Source organism: Myxine glutinosa, chromosome 13 (assembly GCF_964187855.1).
Source record: "Myxine glutinosa chromosome 13, kmMyxGlut1.1, whole genome shotgun sequence".
Lineage (NCBI taxonomy): Eukaryota > Metazoa > Chordata > Myxini > Myxiniformes > Myxinidae > Myxine > Myxine glutinosa.
The window spans coordinates 32613169-32639489 of NC_136273.1; the positions used below are offsets into that span (position 1 = coordinate 32613169).

General features: G+C 42.8%; 1 protein-coding gene across 4 annotated transcripts in view; it reads right to left on the reverse strand.

Moving 5' to 3' along the window:
• Nucleotides 1-8932: 8932 nt before the first annotated feature.
• The window catches only part of LOC137438805 (tubulin beta-4 chain), a 140813-nt gene continuing 123424 nt past the window's right edge, over nucleotides 8933-26321 (reverse strand). For 2 of the 4 annotated variants that reach the window (XM_068134175.2, XM_068134177.2), the window contains exons 2-4: nucleotides 16076-16184; nucleotides 12782-12892; nucleotides 8933-10389 (exon numbers count right to left, since the gene is read on the reverse strand). In XM_068134175.2, coding sequence (XP_067990276.1) covers nucleotides 9332-10389; nucleotides 12782-12892; nucleotides 16076-16184 — 1278 coding nt within the window. In that variant the 3' untranslated portion in view covers nucleotides 8933-9331. Of the gene's footprint in view, nucleotides 10390-12781; nucleotides 12893-16075; nucleotides 16185-18523; nucleotides 18733-26321 lie in introns of those variants that run through there. The other 2 variants (XM_068134174.2, XM_068134176.2) reach the window with 2 other exon arrangements.

Below are 26321 nucleotides of genomic sequence, written 5' to 3' on the forward strand. Positions count from 1 at the left end.
AGGGCCTCTCACTCACTCACCGCAGGCAGGTTGGTGGTCTTTCCGTCTTCTACCGACTCCTCTCTGGCCTTGCCCCCCCAGCTCTCTCTGGGCTCTGTCCCACAAATATTCCTACAGGTCGCACAAGATCTGCCTGCAACCCTCTTATGGTTAAACTGCCAAAATCAAGACTCGCTGCTCACCTTCACTCCTTCATTCCTCTTTTCTCCCACCTCTGGAACAAACTCCCTCACTCTCTTCAATCCCACTCCACCCTCCAGGTCTTTAAAACAGCTGTTCACCACCATCTGTTATCTTCCCCCATCCAAAACCTTGATCTTTTCTACCCCCGCTAATTTCACCCCAATTCCACTTTTTTGAAATACCAACTTCTGTCCTGGAAGTCCTTGGTGTCCTTGTGTTTTATACTTCGCCCTCCCCCCCCCCCCCCTTCCCACACCTCCTCCCCCCAAGCCCTCTCCCTCCCACACATCTCCCTGCTCTTAAATGTTGTGTGCTCTCAAGTGTTTGTGTGCTTCCCCTTCTCTTGGCTTCCGCTCCCACTTTTTATATATTTTGTTTGTCTGGTTGATTTGTTTGTGAAGTAAATGTCAGCTCTTTCACGAGCCTCGATTCAGTATACAAAAAAAAATAAAAATAAAATTCAAATTTCTGGAATCCTCAATTTTCATCCGATTGAGTTGGAATTTGAATGGGATTTTCATATCGTGAACTGAATTCAACCACCAACTATTTTTGAGAACATAGGTTATAAGGTCAACATAGGTCAAAGTCAACCACTTTTTTCTAATTTCCAAAATCCTCAATTTTCATCTGATTGACTTGAAATTTGAAGAGGATTTGCATATCTGGTCACTGAATTCAACCAAGTATTGTTGAGGTCAACATAGGCCAAAGGTCAACAAAGGCAAAGTTTCTAAAATCCTCAATTTTCACCCAATTAACTGGAAATGTGAAGAGGATCTGCACATCTGGACACTGAATTCAACCACCAATTATGTTTGAGGTCATCATAGGCCAACAACTTATTTTACGGATTTCACAAGTATCGTGCTATGCACAACATATTTCTTGTTTTTTGTTTTAGCACAATTTTTTTTAGCCTATTAGTGTGTGTATGTGTATGTATGTGTATATATGTGTATGTGTACATGTGTGTCTTTATGTGTGTGTGTGTGTGTGTGTGTGTGTGTGTGTGTGTGTGTGTGTGTGTGTGTGTGTGTGTGTGTGTGTGTGTGTGTGTGTGTGTGTGTGTGTATGTGTCCAGGCCTTAAGTTTTTTTTTTACCATTTGAGTTTTGTTATCAAATTTTCAACAAAGCTTTAGTATGAGAATATGGAGAAGGCAAATTAATAATTTTGGTCAAAAGGTCAAAGGTCAGTATCACATAAAATTGTCAATTTTCATCTGATCTACCTGAAATTTTAAGAATGCGCACATTGGGTCACAGAATTGGTTCACCAATCGAAAGCTAGAAACTGATTATTTTTTAGATCTAAAGATGAAAGGTCAAGGCTGCATAAAATCATAAATTTTCATTTATCATCTATCATCTATGTGTGTACATAGATGTATACCTATGTATACATCTATGTATATGTATATGTATATACCTACATCTGTATACCTACATCTCCCGGTGTGTACCCCGGCTTAGAATAGGTACACCGTATCCCTGCGCATCGTAAGAGGCGACTAAGGGTTGGCGTCAGGAAGGGCATCCGGCCATAAAAACATTGCCTCAAAGAGGGAACCATGATTGTCATGGGGCCCGCAAGGCTAACCCCCGCTCTAGCGGGGAAAATGGCCTTTAAAACGATCATTCATATTCATTTTATGTATACCTATCTATATATCCCTATTTGTGAATGTCTGTTTGTTTGGTTGTGCCTCATGGACAGCGTAAGTAAGTGACTTAGAGAGGCAAGAGAGGGTCCATGGGGGTAACTCTTCATGACAAAAAACATGGGCGCATCAGATTTATAACCTACTAGGGGCGTGCCCAAGGGGCGTGGCATCAGGGCGTGCTAAAGTGGCGTGGCTTCGTCTGACTAAAAAACCCACTACAAATAAACAGAATATCAAGACTAAATTGCGTGACTGATTATTATTTATTTTCCGGGAAATGCCGGGTAACTGCTAGTTTTGTATAAAATTGTTTTCATTATTTTGACCAGGCGGAAGAAGGAGAGGACGACGTCTGAATACAAACGGGATGTGGACAGGCTTTGCATTTTCAGATGTTTTCTAGTTTGACATGTTTTCCAGCTACCACCAATATTACTATTAGCAAAACAACATATTCATGAAAAAAAAAAAAAAAAAATCGAGCACTTTATGAATCATGTCTCTGAAATCGATTCAAATGAAGGAAACACATACATAAACATTGTCTTAATATTGTTACGTTTGTGGGAATGTCGGGCATTTGACAGTCGTGTTGTTTGGGGTGTGTTGCATCGGGGTGCCAGTTCGGTTGTGGTTCCCCAAATAGGACCTTTTCGTATTTATTTTTCCTTTTTCTTAAAGTTTACCCCCATACCGACTCCCTTTATGCCACATGATTTTGACTGTTGGTGGTGTTGCACAAAAACAGCTTTGGGAAGGATTCAACCCTTTTTCTTTCAAGCAAGAAAGGGCAGGAAAATGATAGGAGGAAGAAGAAGAGCGCTTCTTGGCAGGGTGGTGAAAACGCGATCCTTGCTCCTGGTGTGAACGGCATCGGAGGTTGACGAAAGGAAAGAGATCAAAGGCGAAAGGGATTGCAGAACATTGCTGAACCTTGGTTCCCGCCGAGCCCGCTCTGAGGAACGTTGATGAAGCTGCTCTTCAAACAGGCCTGAACCCCATTCCATCCCCATCCTCAAATCACATTTTATTTAAATTCCCTGCGATTATTATTTTATTACTTTGCTTACCTTCCCTTCCAAAAACTGCTCGGCCAGCTTGCGGGCCTCGGCCCGGCGGGTTGGGGATATAGTCTACTTGCCAGCAATGTGAACCCGGAAATGTTGAGTACCCCAAAGTTTTAAGGTAGAAATGTACAGTATGGGTCCCCAGCACTTAGAAACTGCCGGATGCTAACTTGCATATGTTGGGCAATTAGCATTAATAGCATTAACCCTATCAAACATAGGCCTGGGACACTGAAATTTCTGTTTCGCTCTATTGCTCCACTTTTATTCACAGGTATTAGAGGTAACAAAGGCAAGTACCATACCAAACTAGAATAATATGACTATAGGTAAATAATATCCTCAAAATTAAAACACAAGTATACCCAAAATTATCAGAGCTGAAAAATATGTGCACTAGTTACACAACATAAAACTTCCATCAAGAAAGAGCGTCTTGCACTTCTACTACTCTGCACTGTTATAAAGCATATCCTCGTCATAAAACTCATCCTCATCGTCTTCATCTTCTTCTCCTGACTCTACATTCTTGTCATATTGCTCTTCTTGCTGTGAGTGTGTGAGTGTGTTGCAACATGTACTATCAGAGCCTTTGCAGAAGCAGTGGCTGGTACAGGCCAGGCCTGCAGCTACGCAGCTGCACTTTGCTGTTAAACAGGGCTTTAACCCAGCTTTGCAGCTACAGCTGATCATTTCCAACACGGCAGGAGGAGCAACGGGGCTTGCATCCAGGATGGGCATGATGACTTCCTCTCCCTTCTCGCCTTCCTTCTTATTCCATCCAAACTCTGTTATGTCCACAGCTGGTGGGTCAGGGCAGTCTGCTGCTTTCCAAAGCAGCACCTGTAGATGGGCACGCCGTCCATGGAGGAGAGCGTTGCGCTCTGTAGGAGGCAGTGTCTTCAGTGCTGGGGGGGGGGGGGGGGGGGTTTGCGCTTTCGGTAGATGTCATATCTGGCGATGTTCAGAGATGCCGACTCCCTCTCGTTGTACAGAGCCAGGAAGAAACCACTCACTGCCTCTGTAATCTGTAAATCAGTAGCTCCCTCCTCTCTGATGAAGTGAAGCAGGTCACCAGGTACTACTCTCATGGCCTTGAGTGTGGACACCTTCCCTTTCCCCACGGGATAGTAGGTGGTGTCACATCCGGAGAGAGCATGCATAGCCAGGATGGAGCGACACTGCTCACCGAGATTCTCTACTGTCGAATTGATGTTGAGAATAGTGCCATCCCATCTCTCCATCTGCAGGTTACATGTGATACCCACCTTACAGCACCAATAGACCATGAGTACGAAAACATCAGTGTCGTCGCTGAGAATGCGGACAGTTTCAGCTCCGCGACTGGCTGCATCCAACATGTATGAGATGAGGGAGACGTCAGCCTCGTCATGAGTGACAATACTGTCTGCTTTGCTGACCATATTGATGTGATCTCCTATGCTGTGTGTGCACAGGAGCTCACCCAGTCTCCGTTTGTTTGTCTTGTTCTTCATCACTTTGTCGCAGCTAGGTAGAGGGGTAGTCGATGAGAGTCGGTACTCTGTTGAGCTCTCCCCAGCTCTTCTCTGCCTCTTGTGGTCTTTGGCAGAGACTGCTCAAAGATGACAAATGTTTCGGTGATGTAGCGATTAAGCCGGCGCCCCATGCTGGCTGCGAGGTCAGCCACAGTGCCTGACGATGGCCACACCACGTGGTAGATGAGCTGCGATGCATCAACGAGTACAACATGTGGTGGGTGGGGATTGGGGGCAAGGATTCCAAGATGCTGGACGATCACAGACTTGTTACCATTCCTGAGGCATCCATACTCATCGATGATGGATGCAGGGACCGGGCCGAGCTCGTAGTCAAAGAGGGCAGAGAGCTCCATTATTCTCTTGCTCCCCACCACCAGCAGCCGAGCAAACAACGCCTCAAGGTCACATATGATCTTCGCATTGACCTTCACTCTTTTTTTGGTGAATGTCATTGTCACCACCTTATTTGAGATGGGCGCATGAAATCTTTCAGGAAGTGATGAAGAGAACAGTGTGCTCATGTCCTGTCCGATCTTCAATGCATCTTGCACATTCACCTTTTCATCTGCCACCTGGCCATTTATGATATGGTGGAGGGTCGCGGTCTCTATGGTGAGTGGATGGGAGTTTTCCTGCAGCACTCTCAGGATTTTAGCCCGGTCCTCCGCGTCCAATTCCCGCCGTCCTTTACCCTCTTCTTTGTGTCTGTTGGGCTTCATTGTCTTATCCGGTGCTTCAGCATCGTCGTAAATCTCATCCAATGACTTGGAGAGATAGGAGCAGATGCCGAAAGAGTAGGGGCACTAACCGCGCAAAAAAATGTTGGGTGAAAAAAAATCCACGGCTTTTACATCCCTTTTTCACATGAAATTTTGATCGCAGGAAATTTTTATAAGAACACTCACGGAAAGCATATCTGTCTAAGTGTATTATGTCCAAATTTCATACAGATCCTTCAAATAGTTTGCTCACACGAAGCATTCAAACGGAGCAATAGAGCGAAACAGAAATTTCAGTGTCCCAGGCCTATGTTTGATAGGGTTAATGCTATTAATGCTAATTTTGCTAATTGCCCAACATATGCAAGTTAGCATCCGGCAGTTTCGAAGTGCTGGGGACCCATACTGTACATTTCTAACTTAAAACGTTGGGGTACTCAACATTTCCGGGTTCACAAGAGGGCTCTGTAGGCTTGGCAAGTAGACTAATAGGACTTAGGGTCGCTGACATCAGTCACCCGATAACACACTTCGTCGGGAGTGACGTTTGGGACTCAAGTCCTCATTCCCGATGCCCGTAACAATGTAAATACTGTTCTTACCTTAATGACTAAAGTAGGAACAATCGTTTTTCCCTTCGGTTAATAGCGTAAACATCCACAATATCCTCTGGAATCTGTTTCACAGTTATGGTACAGCATAAACAGTTTCTAATCCGTCTCATTGCAGAAAAGCTTTGTTCTGAAGTGTTCATTTGTGAAAATCCTTCATTTGTGAAAATCCTTCATTTGTGAAAATCACAAATTTCAAAGTTGTGCGAGATGAGAACAACTGATCTTGCTTCAACCGTTTATTGAGCATTGCCGGTGGAGATGGATGAAAAAGATTACGCCTTAGTGTGATCAATGCAACACCCACCCCCGGTGACAGCTACACGGACATGGTAGAGATAACGGACTAGTCCCAATGTCCACGCCTCATCGGCCATCGACCGCATGGCTCACATCAAGATGGCGGAACCCGTGACGATGAGGATTATGGGAGTTTATCACAGTTTTTGCTATAAATGCATTATAAGTATTTTACTTATGAAGGTCATCTCAAAAGAATCATTTTAATATTCTCAAGTAACAACTTTAAAAAACCGGAAAACATTTGTTCAACAAATCGACTCCGTGCACCGATAATTCACGGAAGTCGCCGACCGGCACAATTAAACTGAGAATCATCGAGAATTCACAGAAGAATAGTAATGAACGGCTAAGGTCTGGTTACATCGATATCTACTTTACAGTTGTTAATCTGATTTGATCCCTGGTGTTGGGCTAGCGGCTAGGGTGCCGGTTTAGGATCCAAGAATCCTGGGTTCGAATCCCGGTCGATCGCTGAATTAACGCCAGGGGGGTTGACTCAGCCTGTCATCCTTCCGTGGTCGGCTAATTGAGGACCAGTTCACTGGTAATTCCCTGTTTGTCATTAAAGGCGGCAAAAAGGGTTGGCGTCAGGAAGGGCATCCGGCCGTAAAACATTGCTTCAAATAGGGGACCGAAAAACAACAACAACCACGGTTCCCGAAAAAGGCCAACCCCCGCTTTGCGGGGAAAAATGGCCTCTAAAGGTGGTTTTAATCTGATTTGAAAAAGGATGCAGCCAATCACATCACTCGATTAGGTGAGGGCGAGACTACCGGAAGTAAGCTGTAACGTGCCCTTTTGTGGTTTGTTTTCAACGTATCCAATCACGTGACTGTTGTCACGAAGGGTGCACTAACCAGAAGTTATGTAGTTCCGCGGGCGGCTATACAAACATTTCGTATTATTTTTCATAAAACTTTATATTGTTAGAAAGAGAATTACTTCTAGCTTGTCGGAAAGTTAAAATTGTAAAGATCAGACAAGAATTAAGCGAGTTATGATCAAATAACCTACACCGTTTCCATAATTTCCGGCTGTGACACGTGCCCTTTTGTGGTTTGTTTTCAACGTATCCAATCACGTGACTGTTGTCGTGAAGGGTGCACTAACCGGAAGTTACGTAGTTCCGCGGGCGCCTATATCTGCCGTGGCTGGGGGGGGGAAATATCCAGGAAAAAATCCACGCACTAACCATAACCCTTACAATTCCGTTTCGCTTTGTTACTCACATGTAAACACGGAATGTTTTTATCTTAATTGTCAACTACCGACAAAAATAAAGGTGGGGGCATTGTCCCCCCTGCCCCACCCAAACTCTGCCGGTGCCTCAAAGGTACACCAATCAGAGCTGAGGATCTGGTCACATGACAGGAGTGATGAGATGATATTACGGCGGTACGGCAGCTGATTTCGCACACCGCCATTTTGATGAACGTATAGGAGGCCTTAGGCTTCATGGCTCACCTTCAGGCCGCTTCAGACAAATTAGCCCAGGTTTCTTAATGCAGTAGTATTGTTTTCGTAATAATAATAATAATTGCGTTAATACTAATAATATAGTAAATATAATCGTAACACTGCAATCCCTTTGTCGTTATTGCAAAGTTTCTAGATTGAAGCTGTGTGTGGTTTGTTCATTGTTGACTCAAAACATAGAATAAACCAGTGTCTCAATGCAATTTTTTTTTTTTAAATATCGACACTAAGTCGAGGCTCGTGTAAGAGTTATCACATAGAACATATAATAAAGGGAGTGGGAGACAAGAAGGGGAGAGAGAGTAAAGTACAACACCAGTAGAGAACAGGGACATCGGGAGATCTGTGGAAGGGAGAGGGCTGGGGCGGGGTACAAGGGATAAACAAGATGGACACTACTATGACTTTCAGGAAAGAAAATGGAATTTGAAGGAGGTAGATTTGGGGTGGATTAATAGGGGTAGAAAAGATCAAGGTTTTGAATGGTGGAAGATAAGAGATGGTGGTGAACAGCTGTTTTAAAGACCTGGAGGGAGGAATGGGATTGAGGAGAGCGTGGGGGTTTGTTCCAGAGGTGGGAAAAAAGAGGAATGAAAGAGTGAAGGTGCGCATAGAGTCTAGATTTTGTCAGTTTAACCATAAGAGGCTTGCTGGCAGATCTTGTGCGTCCTGCAGGAATATTTGGCGGACATAGCACAGACAGAGCAGGGGGTGCAAGGCCGGAGAGGAGTCGGTAGAAGACAGAAAGACCACCAACCTGCCTGCGGTGAGAGAGTGAAAGAGGAGATATCAATGATCCTGGAAGCTTTGGTTTCAACAGCGTGAAGCCGAGTTCGGTGTGAGGCAGGAGCACCAGCTCAGAGGGGAGAGCAGTATTCCATCAAGCTGCGGATGAAAGCTTTGTATGTGGTGAGTATGTTGTGTTTTCACCCATGTTTGTCTTGTCTGTAAGCAGACTATCTCAAAAAGTTATGAACGGATTCGGATTAAACTTGGGGGATGAGTTGGTTAGGTGACAGAACAGGCTGATTTTATTTTGGTTAAGGTACAGACGCAGATCCGGCCTATCAGTGGGATACAAACTGTAAACTGTTCAGCCTTGCAGAGGTGTGCGTTCTACTGAGTACCATTCTGGTTACCAATGTTTGTTATAGCGGCCTTTTCACAATACTATGATAGTTGAATAGTTCCCCATTGTGATGAGCATGTTTTTGAATGACGGGCCTTTTGTGATAAGCCTTGTATAAAGCAGATTTTGCAGATATTTAAGGATGAACCAGAAGTGGAAGTTCGAAACCTTTTCCAATCCGATCAGGAACGACTGAACCATTTTGTTCTGGTGAGGAACCATTTTTTATCGAGTTAAAACAGAAGGAATCACAACCAAGTAAGTATCATGAACGATGTATACGTGTTTCATTCAGTAAGAATACATAATCTGGAGATACAGACCTATCAATTTATTGTTTCTTCGTGTATTGTTTGTTTGGTTTCACCATGGATGAAATATTTTAGATCACAAAGCGCTTGCCTTCTCTTCCTCTACTTGCTATTTTGGTTGACAGGAGCTGAATAAGGCTGAGGGTTTGGGGGCAAGTGGTTCCCTCCGAGGCTAGGCCGATACCCTGATAAACTCCACCATACTATGTGACTGATCACTGATCAGCCATTTCCCAGAGGATCAAAATGAACAAAACAGCAAAAAAATTCCATTGTATTTTTTTTTAATGAAACAGGACAATGCTTCATAAGGATACAGGAAGTATTCTGATGGAAATGCTTCAAGCTTAGTTTTCTTGCTCATCTTCATATTCAAATTCCCCCTCCTCCTCGACTGTAGCATCCTGGTACTGCTGATACTCAGAAACGAGGTCATTCATGTTGCTCTCAGCCTCGGTGAACTCCATCTCATCCATACCCTCACCCGTGTACCAGTGAAGGAAGGCCTTGCGCCGGAACATGGCAGCGAACTGCTCTGAAATGCGCTTAAACAGTTCCTGGATGGCAGTGTTGTTTCCAATGAAAGTAGCTGACATTTTGAGACCACGTGGTGGGATGTCACACACTGCAGTCTTTACGTTATTTGGGATCCACTCCACAAAGTAGCTGCTGTTCTTGTTTTGTATGTTCAACATCTGCTCATCCACTTCCTTCATCGAGACCCGTCCACGGAAAACAGCTGCCACAGTGAGGTAGCGGCCGTGACGTGGGTCGCAGGCGGCCATCATGTTCTTGGCATCGAACATCTGCTGTGTGAGCTCAGGAACAGTGAGTGCGCGGTACTGCTGACTACCACGAGATGTGAGTGGGGCAAAGCCGGGCATGAAGAAGTGCAGCCGTGGAAAGGGAACCATGTTGACGGCCAACTTCCGCAGGTCAGCATTTAGCTGCCCAGGGAAACGCAGACATGTGGTCACTCCACTCATGGTAGCAGACACTAGGTGGTTGAGATCCCCGTAAGTTGGGTTCTTCAGTTTGAGGGTACGGAAGCAGATATCATAAAGGGCTTCATTGTCGATTGTATAGGTCTCATCGGTGTTTTCTACCAGTTGGTGTACCGACAGTGTGGCATTGTAAGGCTCCACCACGGTGTCACTGACTTTGGGTGAGGGCACCACACTGAAGGTGTTCATGATACGGTCGGGGTACTCTTCACGGATCTTACTGATGAGGAGCGTACCCATGCCAGACCCCGTACCACCCCCCAGAGAGTGAGTTAGCTGAAAGCCCTGCAGGCAGTCGCAGCTTTCGGCCTCCTTCCGCACCACATCCAGCACAGAGTCCACCAGCTCCGCACCCTCAGTGTAGTGACCCTTGGCCCAGTTGTTTCCTGCACCACTCTGACCTGATATGAAAATGCAACATTACAACTTGAATATAAACGTTGAAGGTCACATAGTTAAGTGTTCAGGATAAGAGTAATTTTAAGAACTATGAAACGTCACATCAGTCTTTTCCTTAGTGGAGGAAATAGTTTATATGAGCCATACCTACCCGTCGCTTTGCTGATGAATTTAATCAAACTAGTACACCCGTTAACTACGGGAGGGGCAGAAAGGGTCATTCCTCTTTGGGGTACATAGATTACAGTCTCTCTATGGTTGGGTCTCAAGAACATTGGGCGTGTGTTCATTTACCAAGTTTCTTGTGGAGAAATCGCCAAATGGTTGAAGCATTCGAGGAAGCACTCCATTCAAAACCCTTAAGGAACGGCCGGCTTGGCAAGTGCTAGCTAGCTGCTTGGTAAAGGAGCACAACCCGGGCTTCCTCCCTTTCAATTTCGTGTTAAACAGAAGGAGCGAGTTTCAAAAGTTCACAACGAAAAACGCCATGTTAGTGCCAGGAAGGGTCATGTTACTAACCCAACACTTATGGGGTACCTAGAGTACAGTAGATCTTCGCTCAGTTCTGTAAGTAAAACTTACCTCACGCATGTCGGGATTCCTCCAAATTTCTTCATTTAGTGTTATAAACAGCATTAGCGACTGTTTAAAAAGCTAATCATACGTGTTTGTGGTTCATAATATTCATTACTGTTCATTACTTTTGGTAGAGGCCGTTGCTCCCATGAAAACGCCGTGATAAGCTATTTATATACGTTGACTCGCCGGAAAAACCCCTTGGGGAGGTGGGATATTATTGGTATTAATATTGTTTTGTAATAACATTAACATAACGCTATTATCGTTAGTTTTGTTATTCGAAGCGGCCTTGGAAAAACGCCACGATAAAGCTAACTAAATATGGCTATACACCTCAACACGCAACCCATTGACGGCAATGGTGGGGAAGACCCGCTCGGGGGAGAAAACCCCTTTGGGGATGGGGGCAAATGAATGCGCTACAACCTTCATTATGTAACCCTTGGTCATCGTGTCAAGTTTGGTTGAGATTGGATAAGTAATGACAGAATGTATTGCCGTCAAAAATTCATCAGACAGACAGACAGAAATGGCGTATTTTAGTATGAAGACAGCATGTTGCACTTCACAAACATATTGCATATCCCTCTGTGAGTCAAAATGAGGATGTAAAACATGCGAAAAAAAGAGATCTTTTGCAACACGTAGTTGATGTTGTTGTTGTTGCTGTGACTGTAGCCGCCGCTGTTGTGCTTCACAACAGCGGCAAATGTTATGAAGGTGTACAGATGTTATATTTTCACCCCTGTCTGTATGTTCGTCTGCCTCTCTATCTCAAAAATATCTCAAATTGTGGACGGATTCGGACGAAATTTGGTGAGAGCTTGGGCGTGTGACAAGGAAGAATTGATTCAATTTTGGTGAATATCCTAATGCTGATCTGGATACAATATTTATTTAATTTTATAAAAGTGATTCTTCACCATCGAGTGATCGGGCCAAAAACTATATCTATCTATAATTCCATTAATCTCTGTGTGTATGTGTGTGTGTATGTGTGTATGCGACAACGATTTCTCGACAACTACCGGTCCGATATACTTGAAACTTGCCAGGTATATTGCTGGGGACCCGAGGATGTGCCTTTTCAAGGTTTGAAATTAATCGGACAAGTAGTTACCGAGCTATGGCGATTTAGCCGTTCGCCGTTCGCTTTGGCGTTGCGAATGGACCAAACCATTTCATGTAAATAGAGGGGGGGGGGGGTTCTGTGGTCGTTGCGAATGGACCAAACCATTTCATGTAAATAGAGGGGGGGGATTGTCACTGTACTCGCAAGCCGTTCGCCGTTCGCTTTGGCGTTGCGAATGGACCAAACCATTTCATGTAAATAGAGGGGGGGGATATAATTTTAGATATATATATAGTACGGGCATATATATAGTACGGGCATGCCCTAGTATATATAAAAGACGATATCTCAAAAGATTGTGGACGACTTATGACAAAACGTTGTTGATGAGTTGGGTATGTGACAAGAACAAGCCAATTCGATTTTGGTTCATGTCGGATACAGATCTGGCCCATCAGTGGGATACAAAATGCAAACTGTTCAGCCTGGCGGAGGTATGCACTCCACCGAGTGCTGATCTAGTTTACTATTGCTTCAAGCAGTATTACTATATATCATTTTGTGTGCTCCTTCTGTGTCCATCACGCTTTATTCCAGAGTTCCTGCTGCCATACCGTTGGAACCGCGACATTTTGATTATTTTCCGATAGTAGGAACCTTTTAGAATAAAGCATCACACACAAACACAACTTATTTTACATCTCCATGTCCAAAGCAAACTTTTATGCTGCTTTGCCACGTACCGAACACAAAGTTATCTGGCCTGAACATTGCTCCAATAGGCCCCGACCTCACAGCATCCATGGTACCAGGTTCCAGGTCCACCATGATTGCTCGAGGAACAAACTTGCTACCTGTAGAGTAACGAAATGCAATCTGTTAGTGTGATAACATGCTGCACAGACAACAGTTGTGCATTAGGCATTTCAAGAAACTCATTTACATCTTTTATCGAGCAATTTCAAAGTGTATTTTTGAGGTGGGGAGATCAAATTTTATAACTGGGCCAATCTGTTGATCATAGCTGTCCACATTGTGCTGCATGTAAAAATTTCTAAAACAAAAAATTCCACCCTGATATTATGGGGTATTATGCGTAGATCAGTAACAACAAAATCTCAATTTACTCTCATTTTAAATTCAGGCTGTAACACAACAAAATGTGAAAAACGTCAAGGGGTGTGAATACTTTCTGAAGACACTGTATACGCACAAATCACCTCTGAGCTGTCTATAGACTGGGTTTGAATCGCAGCCCAGCTATAAACTGTCCACCTGGTGTTTCGAGTACAGGTAAGGGAGATTCATCAATGTGTGCGCCGTCCCTCTTGAGGACATCAAACCGGAAGATAGTCTCCCAGCACTTGTTGTTGGTGAACGTTAAATATCCCACAGAGATTAGGTGAGTTATCGTTGACAACCTGAACAAAATCACCTTCAGTCAAACGTCAGGCCTAGCCTGCAATCAGCCAACTTGCGAAAGACTTGACCTAAAAGGGTAAATTATTCAGCCGATCCTACAAGGTGAAAATTGGTGCCAGTACATCTTTAGTCGACCTATTGACTCCCACTTATTTTATAGGCCTCAATTATGCCCACCTCGTTTGTCAATGGCCCTAATTTGGCTACTTTACACTCATCAATTGAAATTTTGACAATTATCGCTTCACCAGGGTCGCAGAGAGTCTTGTTCAAAAGATCTGCTGTAAAAGAAAGCGCATATGTACGTAAGGACGTGTCAACACAATTTTCCATTTCCCCTACTGAACACTCATGCCCACAGAATATTCAGATATGTACAGTCAACTTAGCGATCTAAATATGGCCAGCATCCATCCCAAAGAGAGACATACAGACAGTTGGGGTAAAGAAAAGATGCCCTCCTCCTAAGATGGTGCAACGCCTGGGGAGTCTGGCACGCTCCTCTTGGAGGTTGCACAAGCGACAAACCCACAACTTTTGGAGGGTGCGGTGCATCCACTGTGATTACAGTAAATGGTACCCTGGTGCTCTGTTATTACTTGCAAAAGCGAAGATTTTTCACGTATATTGGTCGGTTGCGTTTGTGGTTCTCTGTCTGTCTGTTTGTCTGTTTGTCACCGGCCTACAAGTCACAATTTTCAACCGATCTTCACGAAACTTCACCAAATGGTAGAGTTGGTCATAAGCAAGAAGCCTATTGTTTTTGGGGTCAAAAGGTCAAAAGGTCAACATAAGCCAAAGGTCACCAACTTTGCCAAATTTCTAAAATCCTCAATTTTCATCCGATTGACTTGAAATTTGAAGAGGATTTGCATGTCTGGTCACTGAATTCAATAACCAAGTATTTTTGAGGTCAACATAGGCCAAAAGGTCAACATAGGCCACATTTCTAAAATCCTCAATTTTCATCCAATTGATTTGAAATTTGAAGAGGACTTGCATATCTCGTCACTGAATTCAATAACCAAGTATTTTTGAGGTCACCATAGGCCAAAAGGTCAACATAGGCCAACGTTCTAAAATCCTCAATTTTCATCCAATTGACTTGAAATTTGAAGAGGACTTGCATATGTGGTCATTGAATTCAATAACCAAGTACTTTTGAGGTCACCATAGACCAAAAGGTCAACATAGGCCAAATTTCTAAAATCCTTAATTGTCATCCAAATTGATTTGAAATTTGAAGAGGACTTGCATATCTGGTCACTGAATTCAACCACCAAGTATTTTTGAGGTCAACATAGGCCAAAAGGTCAACATAAGCCAAATTTCTAAAATCCTCAAGTTTCATCCAATTGACTGGAAATTTGAAGAGGACTTGCATATCTGGCCACTGAATTCAACCACAAATTATATCTTGGGTGAACATGGGCCAAAATGTCAACATAGGCCGAATTTCTAAAATCATCAATTTTCATCCAATTGACTTGAAAATTGAACAGCATTTGCACATTGAGTCACTAAATAGGGAAACTAACTATTTTTGAGGTCAAAAGGTCAACTCAAGGTCAACCTTCCAAAATCATCATTTTTCATCTGAAAAATCGTCACTTTTCTTCCTATGAAGGTGCTGGAGCGGGTTCTAGACAGGAGGATAAGGAAGAATGTGGAGAAGGATGGGATGTTCAATGGGCCATTTGCTGTATCAATGGAATTATTTTTCTTGGGGGGGGGGGGGGGGATTTTGCAAGTATCGTGCTCTGCATGACGTCTTCTTGTCTATTTATTGATGCTCTGGGGTGATAGCAAACACCAGCGGATGTGAGGTCCACACCAACGACCCCCACAGGGCACTGATATGTAATGGCTGCTCCACTGCTCTCTTCCCTCATCCATGCCAGCTCGTCACGGACAGCATGGTTCGGCACAACAACCTCGCAGCATAGTGTTTCCGGGTTCACAAACTGCACACCAATGCACGGCCACAAGCCACGAGCGAGCACCACCACCGGGAGATGAAGAGCAACCAGAAAGGACCAGGGGAGACCACCAGAGACAAGCCACCAATACATGTGGGAACCGACGATATCGACGAGCTACTAACACACGGAGAAGCTGCCAAGAATCTGAGGTTACACGGCCTTTTATACCTGCCCGCTGGCGTATAACACCTTCGGTTCTGATACTGATATTTGCAGATCATATCTGCCCCTATTGGCAGTCAGCTCGAGGGGCATATGCTGTTGCTCCCTCTTGCTGTTGCCCCAGTGCGATAAGTCCCATGAGTGCTTTCCCTCCCCTTTCCTTCCCTCCCCCTCCCTCACCCACAATTGATTCTGAGCACGCATCAATCTTGATACTCATTTTTATTCCACTGGTGCTTCGGAGCCAAATCAGCCGGCTTGAACTGGTTCTCCCGAGAGAAGGAAAAGTTAAGTGCAAGATGGATGCAGGAAAGAAACACTATGGAATGGAAGACTATCTATCTAACACATACGCAATGCATATCTATCCACATATAACACAATATGCTTCACTAAATTGATTCTTCAGAAGTAACCATCGTTGTAGTAAAGATTCGTTCTTTAGGAGCTATAACCGCAACAATACTTTACCTGAGGCCTCATTATAATAGACATTGATCCTTTCGAGCTGAACATCTGTCTCCCCATGGTAGGTCCCAGTGGTGTCAATGCCATGCTCATCACTAATCACCTCCCAAAACTGCAACAACAGAAATGAATGTAGAAAGCAAAATAAACCAAATCACAGCACAAGTGGTGGTCACGGTGCAAAATGGGTGTTACAAGTAAAAACGCAAATACAAATTTAAACCTTTTCTTGATTAAAACTTCAGGAAGTCAATATAGGAGGCTGTTCGGCATACACACAACCCAAACGAAAAATGACGACAAAGACTTTCACATCTGCTTTAAGATTTGCTCCAGTGAATCACAACCTCAAATAAACAGGTTTTTAGTCATGTGAGAGTCCATTGGGATTAACATCATATTTAAGCAATAAACGCAGAGGTGCATTCGGGACCACTATCTATGCAGAGTCTAATGCCACTGGCTATAATAAATATCCTTTAACATTTTGTATACGAGCTGGCAGGATACATGGAGGTAATGTACACGCCTTTAGTCTGTGTTTGATTCCTCACCAGACTCCAAATTCAGATTCCTGCTTGGCGTTGCATCAGACGGACCTCACGTAGGTCGTGTGTCATAGATCTGCCGCCATTTAATATTGCTGGGAGTTCAAGATCCCAGAGGCGTCTTTCACAAAGAGCAGGCCATAGTGTGCGATCACCCCTGCCCAGATTCCAAATTCCAACCCCAACTATCCTTGTGAGGGCAATGGCAAATTCGCCAATGTAATCCTCGCCACTGCTTCACCAGCACAGAACCCGGGCAGATCCGGCAGATCCAGCAGATCCCAGGGTCAATGGCAAATTCGCCAATGTAATCCTCGCCACTGCTTCACCAGCACAGAACCCGGGCAGATCCGGCAGATCCGGCAGATCCAGCAGATCCCAGGGTCAATGGCAAATTCGCCAATGTAATCCTCGCCACTGCTTCACCAGCACAGAACCCGGGCAGATCCGGCAGATCCAGCAGATCCCAGGGTCAATGGCAAATTCGCCAATGTAATCCTCGCCACTGCTTCACCAGCGCAGAACCCGGGCAGATCCGGCAGATCCAGCAGATCCCAGGGTCAATGGCAAATTCGCCAATGTAATCCTCGCCACTGCTTCACCAGCACAGAACCCAGGCAGATCCGGCAGATCTGGCAGATCCCAGGGTCAATGGCAAATTCGCCAATGTAATCCTCGCCACTGCTTCACCAGCGCAGAACCCGGGCAGATCCGGCAGATCCCAGCGAATGCGCATTTTAATATATTCCTCCACTCCCATTCCCCAAAATGGGATCCATTGTTGCCCCTATCCCTATCTCTCTCCCACATAAACCTCCGTCCTCTCAATTTTGATCTCATTTTTAAATCCTATGTGTACATCACCAATAGACAGCCCCCAAAATATTAAGTTTAGCAAATAAAATGATCGAATTAGCACAAAAGTAGTTGGCAATCCTCAGGGATTCAAGAAGCGTGTTATAAATTAGGGGTTGATTGAACTATTATACATGCAAACTACCAAACTGATTCCGTGTTTGGCTGAATCCAATGCACAACTTATCCATTACCTACATCCTTCAAGTCGTGTCCGACTTCTGGTGACATTCCTGATTAGATTTCTCCAGCCATCCCAACCCTGCATGGCTTTCCGAAGGTCTGGCAGAGACAACTTGGTTGCATCCTTTACCGTTTACCCCATCCAGCCGACACACACAAGAAGGTGTGCCTCTTCCTCTTCTTCCCTCAACCATACCCAGCATGGTTGACTTCTCTTGACTTGTGTTTTCTGCACGCATGATGTGTCCAAAGTATAAGTTTCTGTTTTATCATCAGCACATCTAATGTACATGGAGGTCTGATTCCTTCAAGCACTGATTTGTTCGTTCTCGTTGCAGTGGATGGAATTTTAAACATTCATCTCCAACGCCACATTTAAAAACTACCAATCTTCTTCCTTCCTTCTTCACTGTCCATGATTCGTTCACATCCATACATCGTAACTGGAAATACCAGATCATTCACCAACATCCTCTTGGTTTTTTTTTTCACATCTTTATCTTCCCAGATCCCTATTACTCCTGACATTGCTCTTCTTCCCAACACGAAACGTTTATTAATTTTTCCTCCACATTTCCCACCCACTTCGATCATAGAACCAGGATGATGAAACTTTCCACTACTTCCGCTTGATGCAATCTGAACACTTCCATCTTCTCAGTTGACCAGATTGTGGTGGTTTAAATACGGACCTGCTTTTTCACTTTCCTTCTTCACTGTCTGAATAGGCAATAGAAATATGCAATGGCTGGATATGTGCAAAGGTACTTTTAAGCAACATTGGTATTTCAGAAAGAAAGTATACAACAACGTCACATCATCATATAAATTATAACAAAGAAAAGGCAAAAATGGCAGCGTGGACCTGCATCGGCGAAGAAAAGCTCTGACCTTGGAGCCGATCTGATTCCCACACTGCCCAGCCTGTAAATGGACGATCTCACGCATCCTAACGCTGTGGCGAACTCAAACGGACCCAATAAACCTGGAGCACCAAACCAAACACGTTCCACACGAACACTCGCCCTTTCACTCCCTGTATATACTGCCAGCTGTTCGCGTTTACTTCTGATTGGTCGGTCACTCCCACGTGATTCGATCAACGAGACTCAGCAGAACAAGAAGGGGTGGGATTCCACAAAGTGACACAACTGTGATCCTTCGGCTGAAATTTTAAATCGGACATATAGTTTCGACTTTTTGTGAAACACCTGTTGAAGAAAACTTTAATTGAGGATGAATATGATTTTGCTAGGTGGTTTGAGACAGAGAAATGTAAACAAATATCCTGTGGGTATTCTATAACACTAACCATAACCCTAACATGTATGTTTCTTCAAACACTAACCCTAACACTAAAAACCCTAACCCTAACCCTAACACGTATGCTTTCTCAAACACTAACCCTAACCCTAACATGTATGTTTCTTCAAACACTAACCCTAACACTAAAAACCCTAACCCTAACCCTAACCCTAACACGTATGCTTTCTCAAACACTAACCCTAACCCTAACATGTATGTTTCTTCAAACACTAACCCTAACACTAAAAACCCTAACCCTAACCCTAACACGTATGCTTTCTCAAACACTAACCCTAACCCTAACATGTATGTTTCTTCAAACACTAACCCTAACACAAACCCTAACACAAACCCTAACACTAACCCTAAACTAATCCTAACCTTAACCTGAACACTAATCCTAACCCCACCCCTAACAATAACCCTAACCCTAACCCTAACAATAACCCTAACCCTAACCCTAACAATAACCCTAACCCTAACAATAACCCTAACCCTAACCCTAACAATAACCCTAACCCTAACCCTAACAATAACCCTAACCCTAACAATAACCCTAACCCTAACACTAACACAAATCCTAACCCAAAACTAATCCTAACCTTATCCTTAACACTAATCCTAACCCTACCCCTAACAATAACCCTAACACTAACACTAACACTAACCATAACCCTACCCCTACCAATAACCGTAACACTAACACAAACCCTAACCCAAAACTAATCCTAACCTTAACCTTAACCTTAATCCTAACCCTAACCCTAACCCAAACAATAACCCTAACACTTACACTAACCCTAACAATAACACTAACGCTAACCATAACGCGAACAACAACCCTAGCCTAACCACCACATAAACCTCACTTGAAAACACACACTAACCTAACTAGCTGAAGGTACCCGGTTATACACCAACTAGATTTTATTTATTCGTCCATGTACTTTTACACACGGTGTGTTTTCATCCAAAGCATCTTTCAATGCAAAAGTATGTTTGAAAAACTTTTTCCCAGAGCTTTTGCGTTATAATCATTATATGCCGCTTGTATATTGTAATTGCTACAAGCTTGTGTGTGCATGGACATGATGGACCAAACAAAACACGTTCCATGATGATGGTGGACTAAAGCCGCACACAGATCTGAAAGATTCAATGTAAAGGATAATATTAATGAATCTATAATAGTCTGTTTTTTTTTTCAAATGGTCACTCTACTTTTCTTACACAGATTTCGTCTGCTCAGCTCCCTAAGGGAAGATCTCATTCGAGGAGCTATGTGAGCCTTCAACCCCAAGGCCGAACCGCAGGGATGACAACGTGATATCATGAATTTTTGGCGTGTTTGGGGGCATCTGGCCTGGACTGCCTTTCAGCTGATGCCTGAATACTCAAATAACTCAGCGAGCTCGATGACCTCTCGATGCTAACGTTTTCCCCATGTGTCACATTCTGTCCAAGTAAAACGTTGCAAGGTCAGTACTCGAGGAACATGTGTGATGGTATATTCGTTATGCTTGTGCAATGACGGATAGAGAGCAAGTCTCCTCAAAGCCCAAACAAGAAAGACGTCGTACTTGCAAAATCCACCCCACCTCCACCCCCCCCCCCCCCCCCAGAAAAGAAAAGTTGCCATGGATACATCAAATTGTCCAATTCATTAAGATTAAAATTGACGATCTTAATCATAGCGCAGCTCAATCGGATGACAATAGATAATTCTGGAAGTTTGACATTGAGTTGACCTTTGACCTTAAACATATTTGGTTTCCCGATTCAGTGATGCAATATGCAATTGCTCTTTAATTTTCAGGTTAATCAAATGAAAATTGACGATTTTGCAGATGAAAATTGATGATTTTAGAAGTTTGACCTTGATTTGACCTTTGACCTCAAAATAGTTGGTTTCCCAATTCAGTGATGCACTATGCAATTGCTGTTTAATTTTAGAGTTAATAGAATGAAAATTGACAATTTTTCCGATGAAAATTGATAATTCTAGAAGTTTGACATTGAGTTGACCTTTGACCTTAAACATATTTGTTTTCCCAATTCAGTGATGCAATATGCAATTGCTCTTTAATTTTCAGGTTAATCAAATGAAAATTGACAATTTTTCCGATGAAAATTGATAATTCTAGAAGTTTGACATTGAGTTGACCTTTGACCTTAAACATATTTGGTTTCCCAATTCAGTGATGCAATATGCAATTGCTCTTTAATTTTCAGGTTAAACAAATGAAATTTGACGATTTTGCAGATGAAAATTGATAATTCTAGAAGTTTGACATTGAGTTGACCTTTGACCTTAAACATATTTGGTTTCCCAATTCAGTGATGCAATATGCAATTGCTCTTTAATTTTCAGGTTAAACAAATGAAAATTGACAATTTTTCCGATGAAAATTGATAATTCTAGAAGTTTGACATTGAGTTGACCTTTGACCTTAAACATATTTGTTTTCCCAATTCAGTGATGCAATATGCAATTGCTCTTTAATTTTCAGGTTAATCAAATGAAAATTGACAATTTTTCCGATGAAAATTGATAATTCTAGAAGTTTGACATTGAGTTGACCTTTGACCTTAAACATATTTGTTTTCCCAATTCAGTGATGCAATATGCAATTGCTCTTTAATTTTCAGGTTAAACAAATGAAATTTGACGATTTTGCAGATGAAAATTGATGATTTTAGAAGTTTGACCTTGATTTGACCTTTGACCTCAAAATAGCTGGTTTCCCAATTCAGTGATGCACTATGCAATTGCTGTTTAATTATAGAGTTAATAGAATGAAAATTGACAATTTTTCCGATGAAAATTGATAATTCTAGAAGTTTGACATTGAGTTGACCTTTGACCTTAAACATATTTGGTTTCCCAATTCAGTGATGCAATATGCAATTGCTCTTTAATTTTCAGGTTAATCAAATGAAAATTGACAATTTTTCCGATGAAAATTGATAATTCTAGAAGTTTGACATTGAGTTGACCTTTGACCTTAAACATATTTGTTTTCCCAATTCAGTGATGCAATATGTAATTGCTCTTTAATTCTCAAGTCAATCGGATGAAAATTGACGATTTTTCAGATGAACATGGATGATTTGACCTCAAGATTACTTTTGACCTTTGACCTCAAAATCGCTAAGAGTCTTCCTTATGACCAACTCTACCATTTGGTGACATTGCATGAAGATCGGATTAAAATTGTGACCTGTAGGCGATTGGCATACAGACAGACAGACAAACAGACAGAATAACGCACAAGAACAACCAATATACTCGAAAAATCTACGATTTTGCAAGTAATAAATAGGTCCTGCATGCGAAACATGTGCAGGGTGACTGTTTTATACCTGGGTTGAGATTCGACTCCATGCCAGGCAGCTTTAAGCCAACCGACCAGGCCATATTGCTGATACATGCGGTTAAAGATGTAGGAATGCTTAGATGCCTATAAGATCACGGGGCTAGGAAGTAACAGATGCTTTTTGAGGTTGGGAAGTTAAGATAAACACTGATGATAAGGTAAAACACTGAAACAGTCAAAGGAAGTGGCATTGAGAAAGGAATAAAAAATTCCAGGATTGTTAAGAGAGAGCGTCGTGCTCGGAACGTACAAATTCTACTTAAGCTGATCTTACACTCCCTAGAATCCCAGATATACTCACGGTATGTCCTATTCATATACATTAACAAGTAACGACCCTTCTGCTGTTTGTTTGTTGTAAAATGTTCCCAGTCAAAATCGTGCAATAGCATCATATCCAAGAAAGATATTCAAGCAGCTGAAATAGCAAGTAAAAGTGACGTCATGAGAGGTTGTTAAAGTGAGGTCCCAGCTGTCTGAAATGTAATCCATCATTGGGTCGGACAACGCAGTAGGTCGGTGGAGTTGAGAATTTCATTTCAACAGCTGGGGTAGTAAAGGAAACCTTGTGTGGGTGTTTATAGACAGGAAATGGCTTCGATGTTAAATTGTTCACCGCAGTCCTTTTCTGAGAATGCAAAAATTAACAGGGAAGAATGCAACCTGAAGACACGATATTTCAAATTCTGCTGGAGAGTAGGTCAGTACTCAGGGCAAAAAAACAGCAGGAGATGTGTGTGTGTGTGTGTGTGTGTGTGTGTGTGTGTGTGTGTGTGTGTGTGTGTGTGTGTGTGTGTGTGTGTGTGTGTGTGTGTGTGTGTGTGTGTGTGTGTGTGTGTGTGTGTGTGCAAGTTTGCGTTGCTGTTGTTGACTGCTATCTCGACACGTGGGTGGCTTTCAGGGGGTGGGACGAAGACCTCCCAGGTCTCAAAGTGTCGAAGTCTATCATCAAATCGTGTGTGTGTGTGTTTGTATATGTGTATGTGTGTGTGCAAGTTTGCGTTGCTGTTGTTGACTGCTATCTCGACACGTGGGTGGCTTTCAGGGGGTGGGACGAAGACCTCCCAGGTCTCAAAGTGTCGAAGTCTATCATCAAATCGTGTGTGTGTGTGTTTGTATATGTGTATGTGTGTGTGCAAGTTTGCGTTGCTGTTGTTGACTGCTATCTCGACACGTGGGTGGCTTTCAGGGGGTGGGACGAAGACCTCCCAGGTCTCAAAAGCAAGGGGAAAATAATTGAGGGGGAGAGGATGGTGGCACATTTAAATCTTCCATGAGCAGAGATCCATGAGCTCTACTGGACTCTATATCCTGAACATAAAAAGGCTCATTTTTCAACATCTTTAGATGTTTCTGCAAGGTGCAGTTTGATACATCTTTAGATGTTTCTGTAAGGTGCAGTTTGATACATCTTTAGATGTTTCTGTAAGGTCCAGTTTGATACATCTTTAGATGTTTCTGTAAGGTCCAGTTTGATACATCTTTAGATGTTTCTGTAAGGTACAGTTTGATACATCTTTAGATGTTTCTGGAAGGTACAGTTTGATACATCTTTAGATGTTTCTGTAAGGTACAGTTTCATCCATCTTCAGATGTTTCTGTAAGGTACAGTTTGATACATATTTTGATTTTTCTGTAAGGTACAGTTTGATACATATTTTGATGTTTCTGTAAGGTACAGTTTGATACATCTTGAGAGGTTTCTGTAAAGTACAGTTTGATCCATCTTTAGAGGTTTCTGTAAGGTACAGTTTGATCCATCTTTAGAGGTTTCTGTAAGGTACAGTTTGATATGTATTTAGATGTTTCTGTGAGGTACAGTTTGATACATCTTGAGAGGTTTCTGTAAAGTACAGTTTGATCCATCTTTCGAGGTTTCTGTAAAGTACAGTTTGATCCATCTTTCGAGGTTTCTGTAAGGTACAGTTTGATCCATCTTTAGAGGTTTCTGTAAGGTACAGTTTGATATGTATTTAGATGTTTCTGTAAGGTACAGTTTGATACATCTTGAGAGGTTTCTGTAAAGTACAGTTTGATCCATCTTTAGAGGTTTCTGTAAGGTACAGTTTGATATGTATTTAGATGTTTCTGTGAGGTACAGTTTGATACATCTTTAGATGTTTCTGGAAGGTACAGTTTGATATGTATTTAGATGTTTCTGTGAGGTACAGTTTGATACATCTTTAGATGTTTCTGGAAGGTACAGTTTGATATGTATTTAGATGTTTCTGTGAGGTACAGTTTGATACATCTTTAGATGTTTCTGGAAGGTACAGTTTGATATGTATTTAGATGTTTCTGTGAGGTACAGTTTGATCCATCTTTAGAGGTTTCTGTAAAGTACAGTTTGATCCATCTTTAGATGTTTCTGTAAGGTACAGTTTGATACATCTTTAGATGTTTCTGGAAGGTACAGTTTAATATTTATTTAGATGTTTCTGTAAGGTACAGTTTGATACATCTTTAGATGTTTCTGGAAGGTACAGTTTAATATGTATTTAGATGTTTCTGTGAGGTACAGTTTGATCCCTCTTTAGATCTTTTTGTAAGGTGCAGTTCACATTGCAGTAAGGTACAGTTAAGACAGGTTAGGTGAGGTTAGGTGAGGTTAGATTTGGTTTGGTTCGGTTTGGTTAGGTCTGGTTAGGTCAGGTCAGGTTAGTTTAGTTTAAGTCAGCTTCGGTGAGGTTATATTTGGCTAGGTTTGGTTTGGTGAGGTTTGGTGTGTGTGTGTGTGTGTGTGTGTGTGTGTGTGTGTGTGTGTGTGTGTGTGTGTGTGTGTGTGTGTGTGTGTGATGATTTTTTGTTTGTTTATCCTCCATCCCTCCTTTCTTTCCTGTCGTTTTATGTCTATGGAGGGGTGAATCTTGCAAATAGCTTTTGCACAGTTTAAGGGTAGTGGAGTAACAGTTTGTTGTATCCAGCACTCACGCGAAACGAAACGTACTTGCTTGTAACATCAATGGTTTAATCAGTAACTTGCAACATGGCACAGCATGCCATTAGGCCACAAAAACCCCGAGTCCTCTCAGCTCCTCCCACTCGCCAAACCCAACCGTCACTTCCGTTTCCCATGACGTCACTGCCGTTTTCCCAACATATGAATTATAACTTGTGAATTCCCAACGTAACATTTCCCTCCACTTTTTAAAAAACAATTAGCCAACCACATAATCCTTCATCCATGTGGGCTGTTGCTTAACTATTTGAGGTCGCTGAACAACTTGAGGAACTCTTGGATGTGCAGGTGTGTCTGCAAGCCCATTGTCAATCACTGTTGGCTGCTGCCAGGAAAGAAGAGTAGAAATGCTCCCCTGTCCTTGTCCGACTGGTGATACAGAAACCTTTCTCATGCGATTCACATGCCAGCATGATCCATCGTGCAGGCGATACGCTGCTCCCAATCTCTTAATGATTTGCAATGGGTCTGACCATCGAGGCTGGAACTTATTGCGACGCTGAGGCAGCCAAACACGCACACAGTCCAGCTCCTGTAATGTCGGTGATCTGGCCCTTTTGGACTGGTCAAACCTCAACTTCATACGCTGCTGCTGAGTCTCTACCTACAACCGTGTAGCTGGCGATGTGGGATTACCTTTGGCAAAGCTAAGGTGATCGAGCGGTAGTTGTCGTTCCCTTCCCAGCATCAGTGATGCTGGAGATACCCCTGTAGTTGTGTGCTTGGAGGCACAAAAGTGTAGGAGTGTTTGCAGGAGAGCTGCTTCAAACTGCCAACCTTCGGTCAGGTAAGCATGGATACCATTCTTTCGTCTGGTTGAGGTGTTCCACACCTCCATTAGCTTGAGGATGGTATACGGCTGTTCTAATGTGCTTGATAGCTCTCTCTGCCAGGTAAGTTGTAAAGTCAGCGGAAAGGGCCCGTTATCTTTGGTATAGTCTAGTAGGAAGACTAGGTCCCCCTGCACCCCCCGGAGATATACTTCTAATCAGTGTTTCTAGATTGGAAAAAATGTGTAGAAA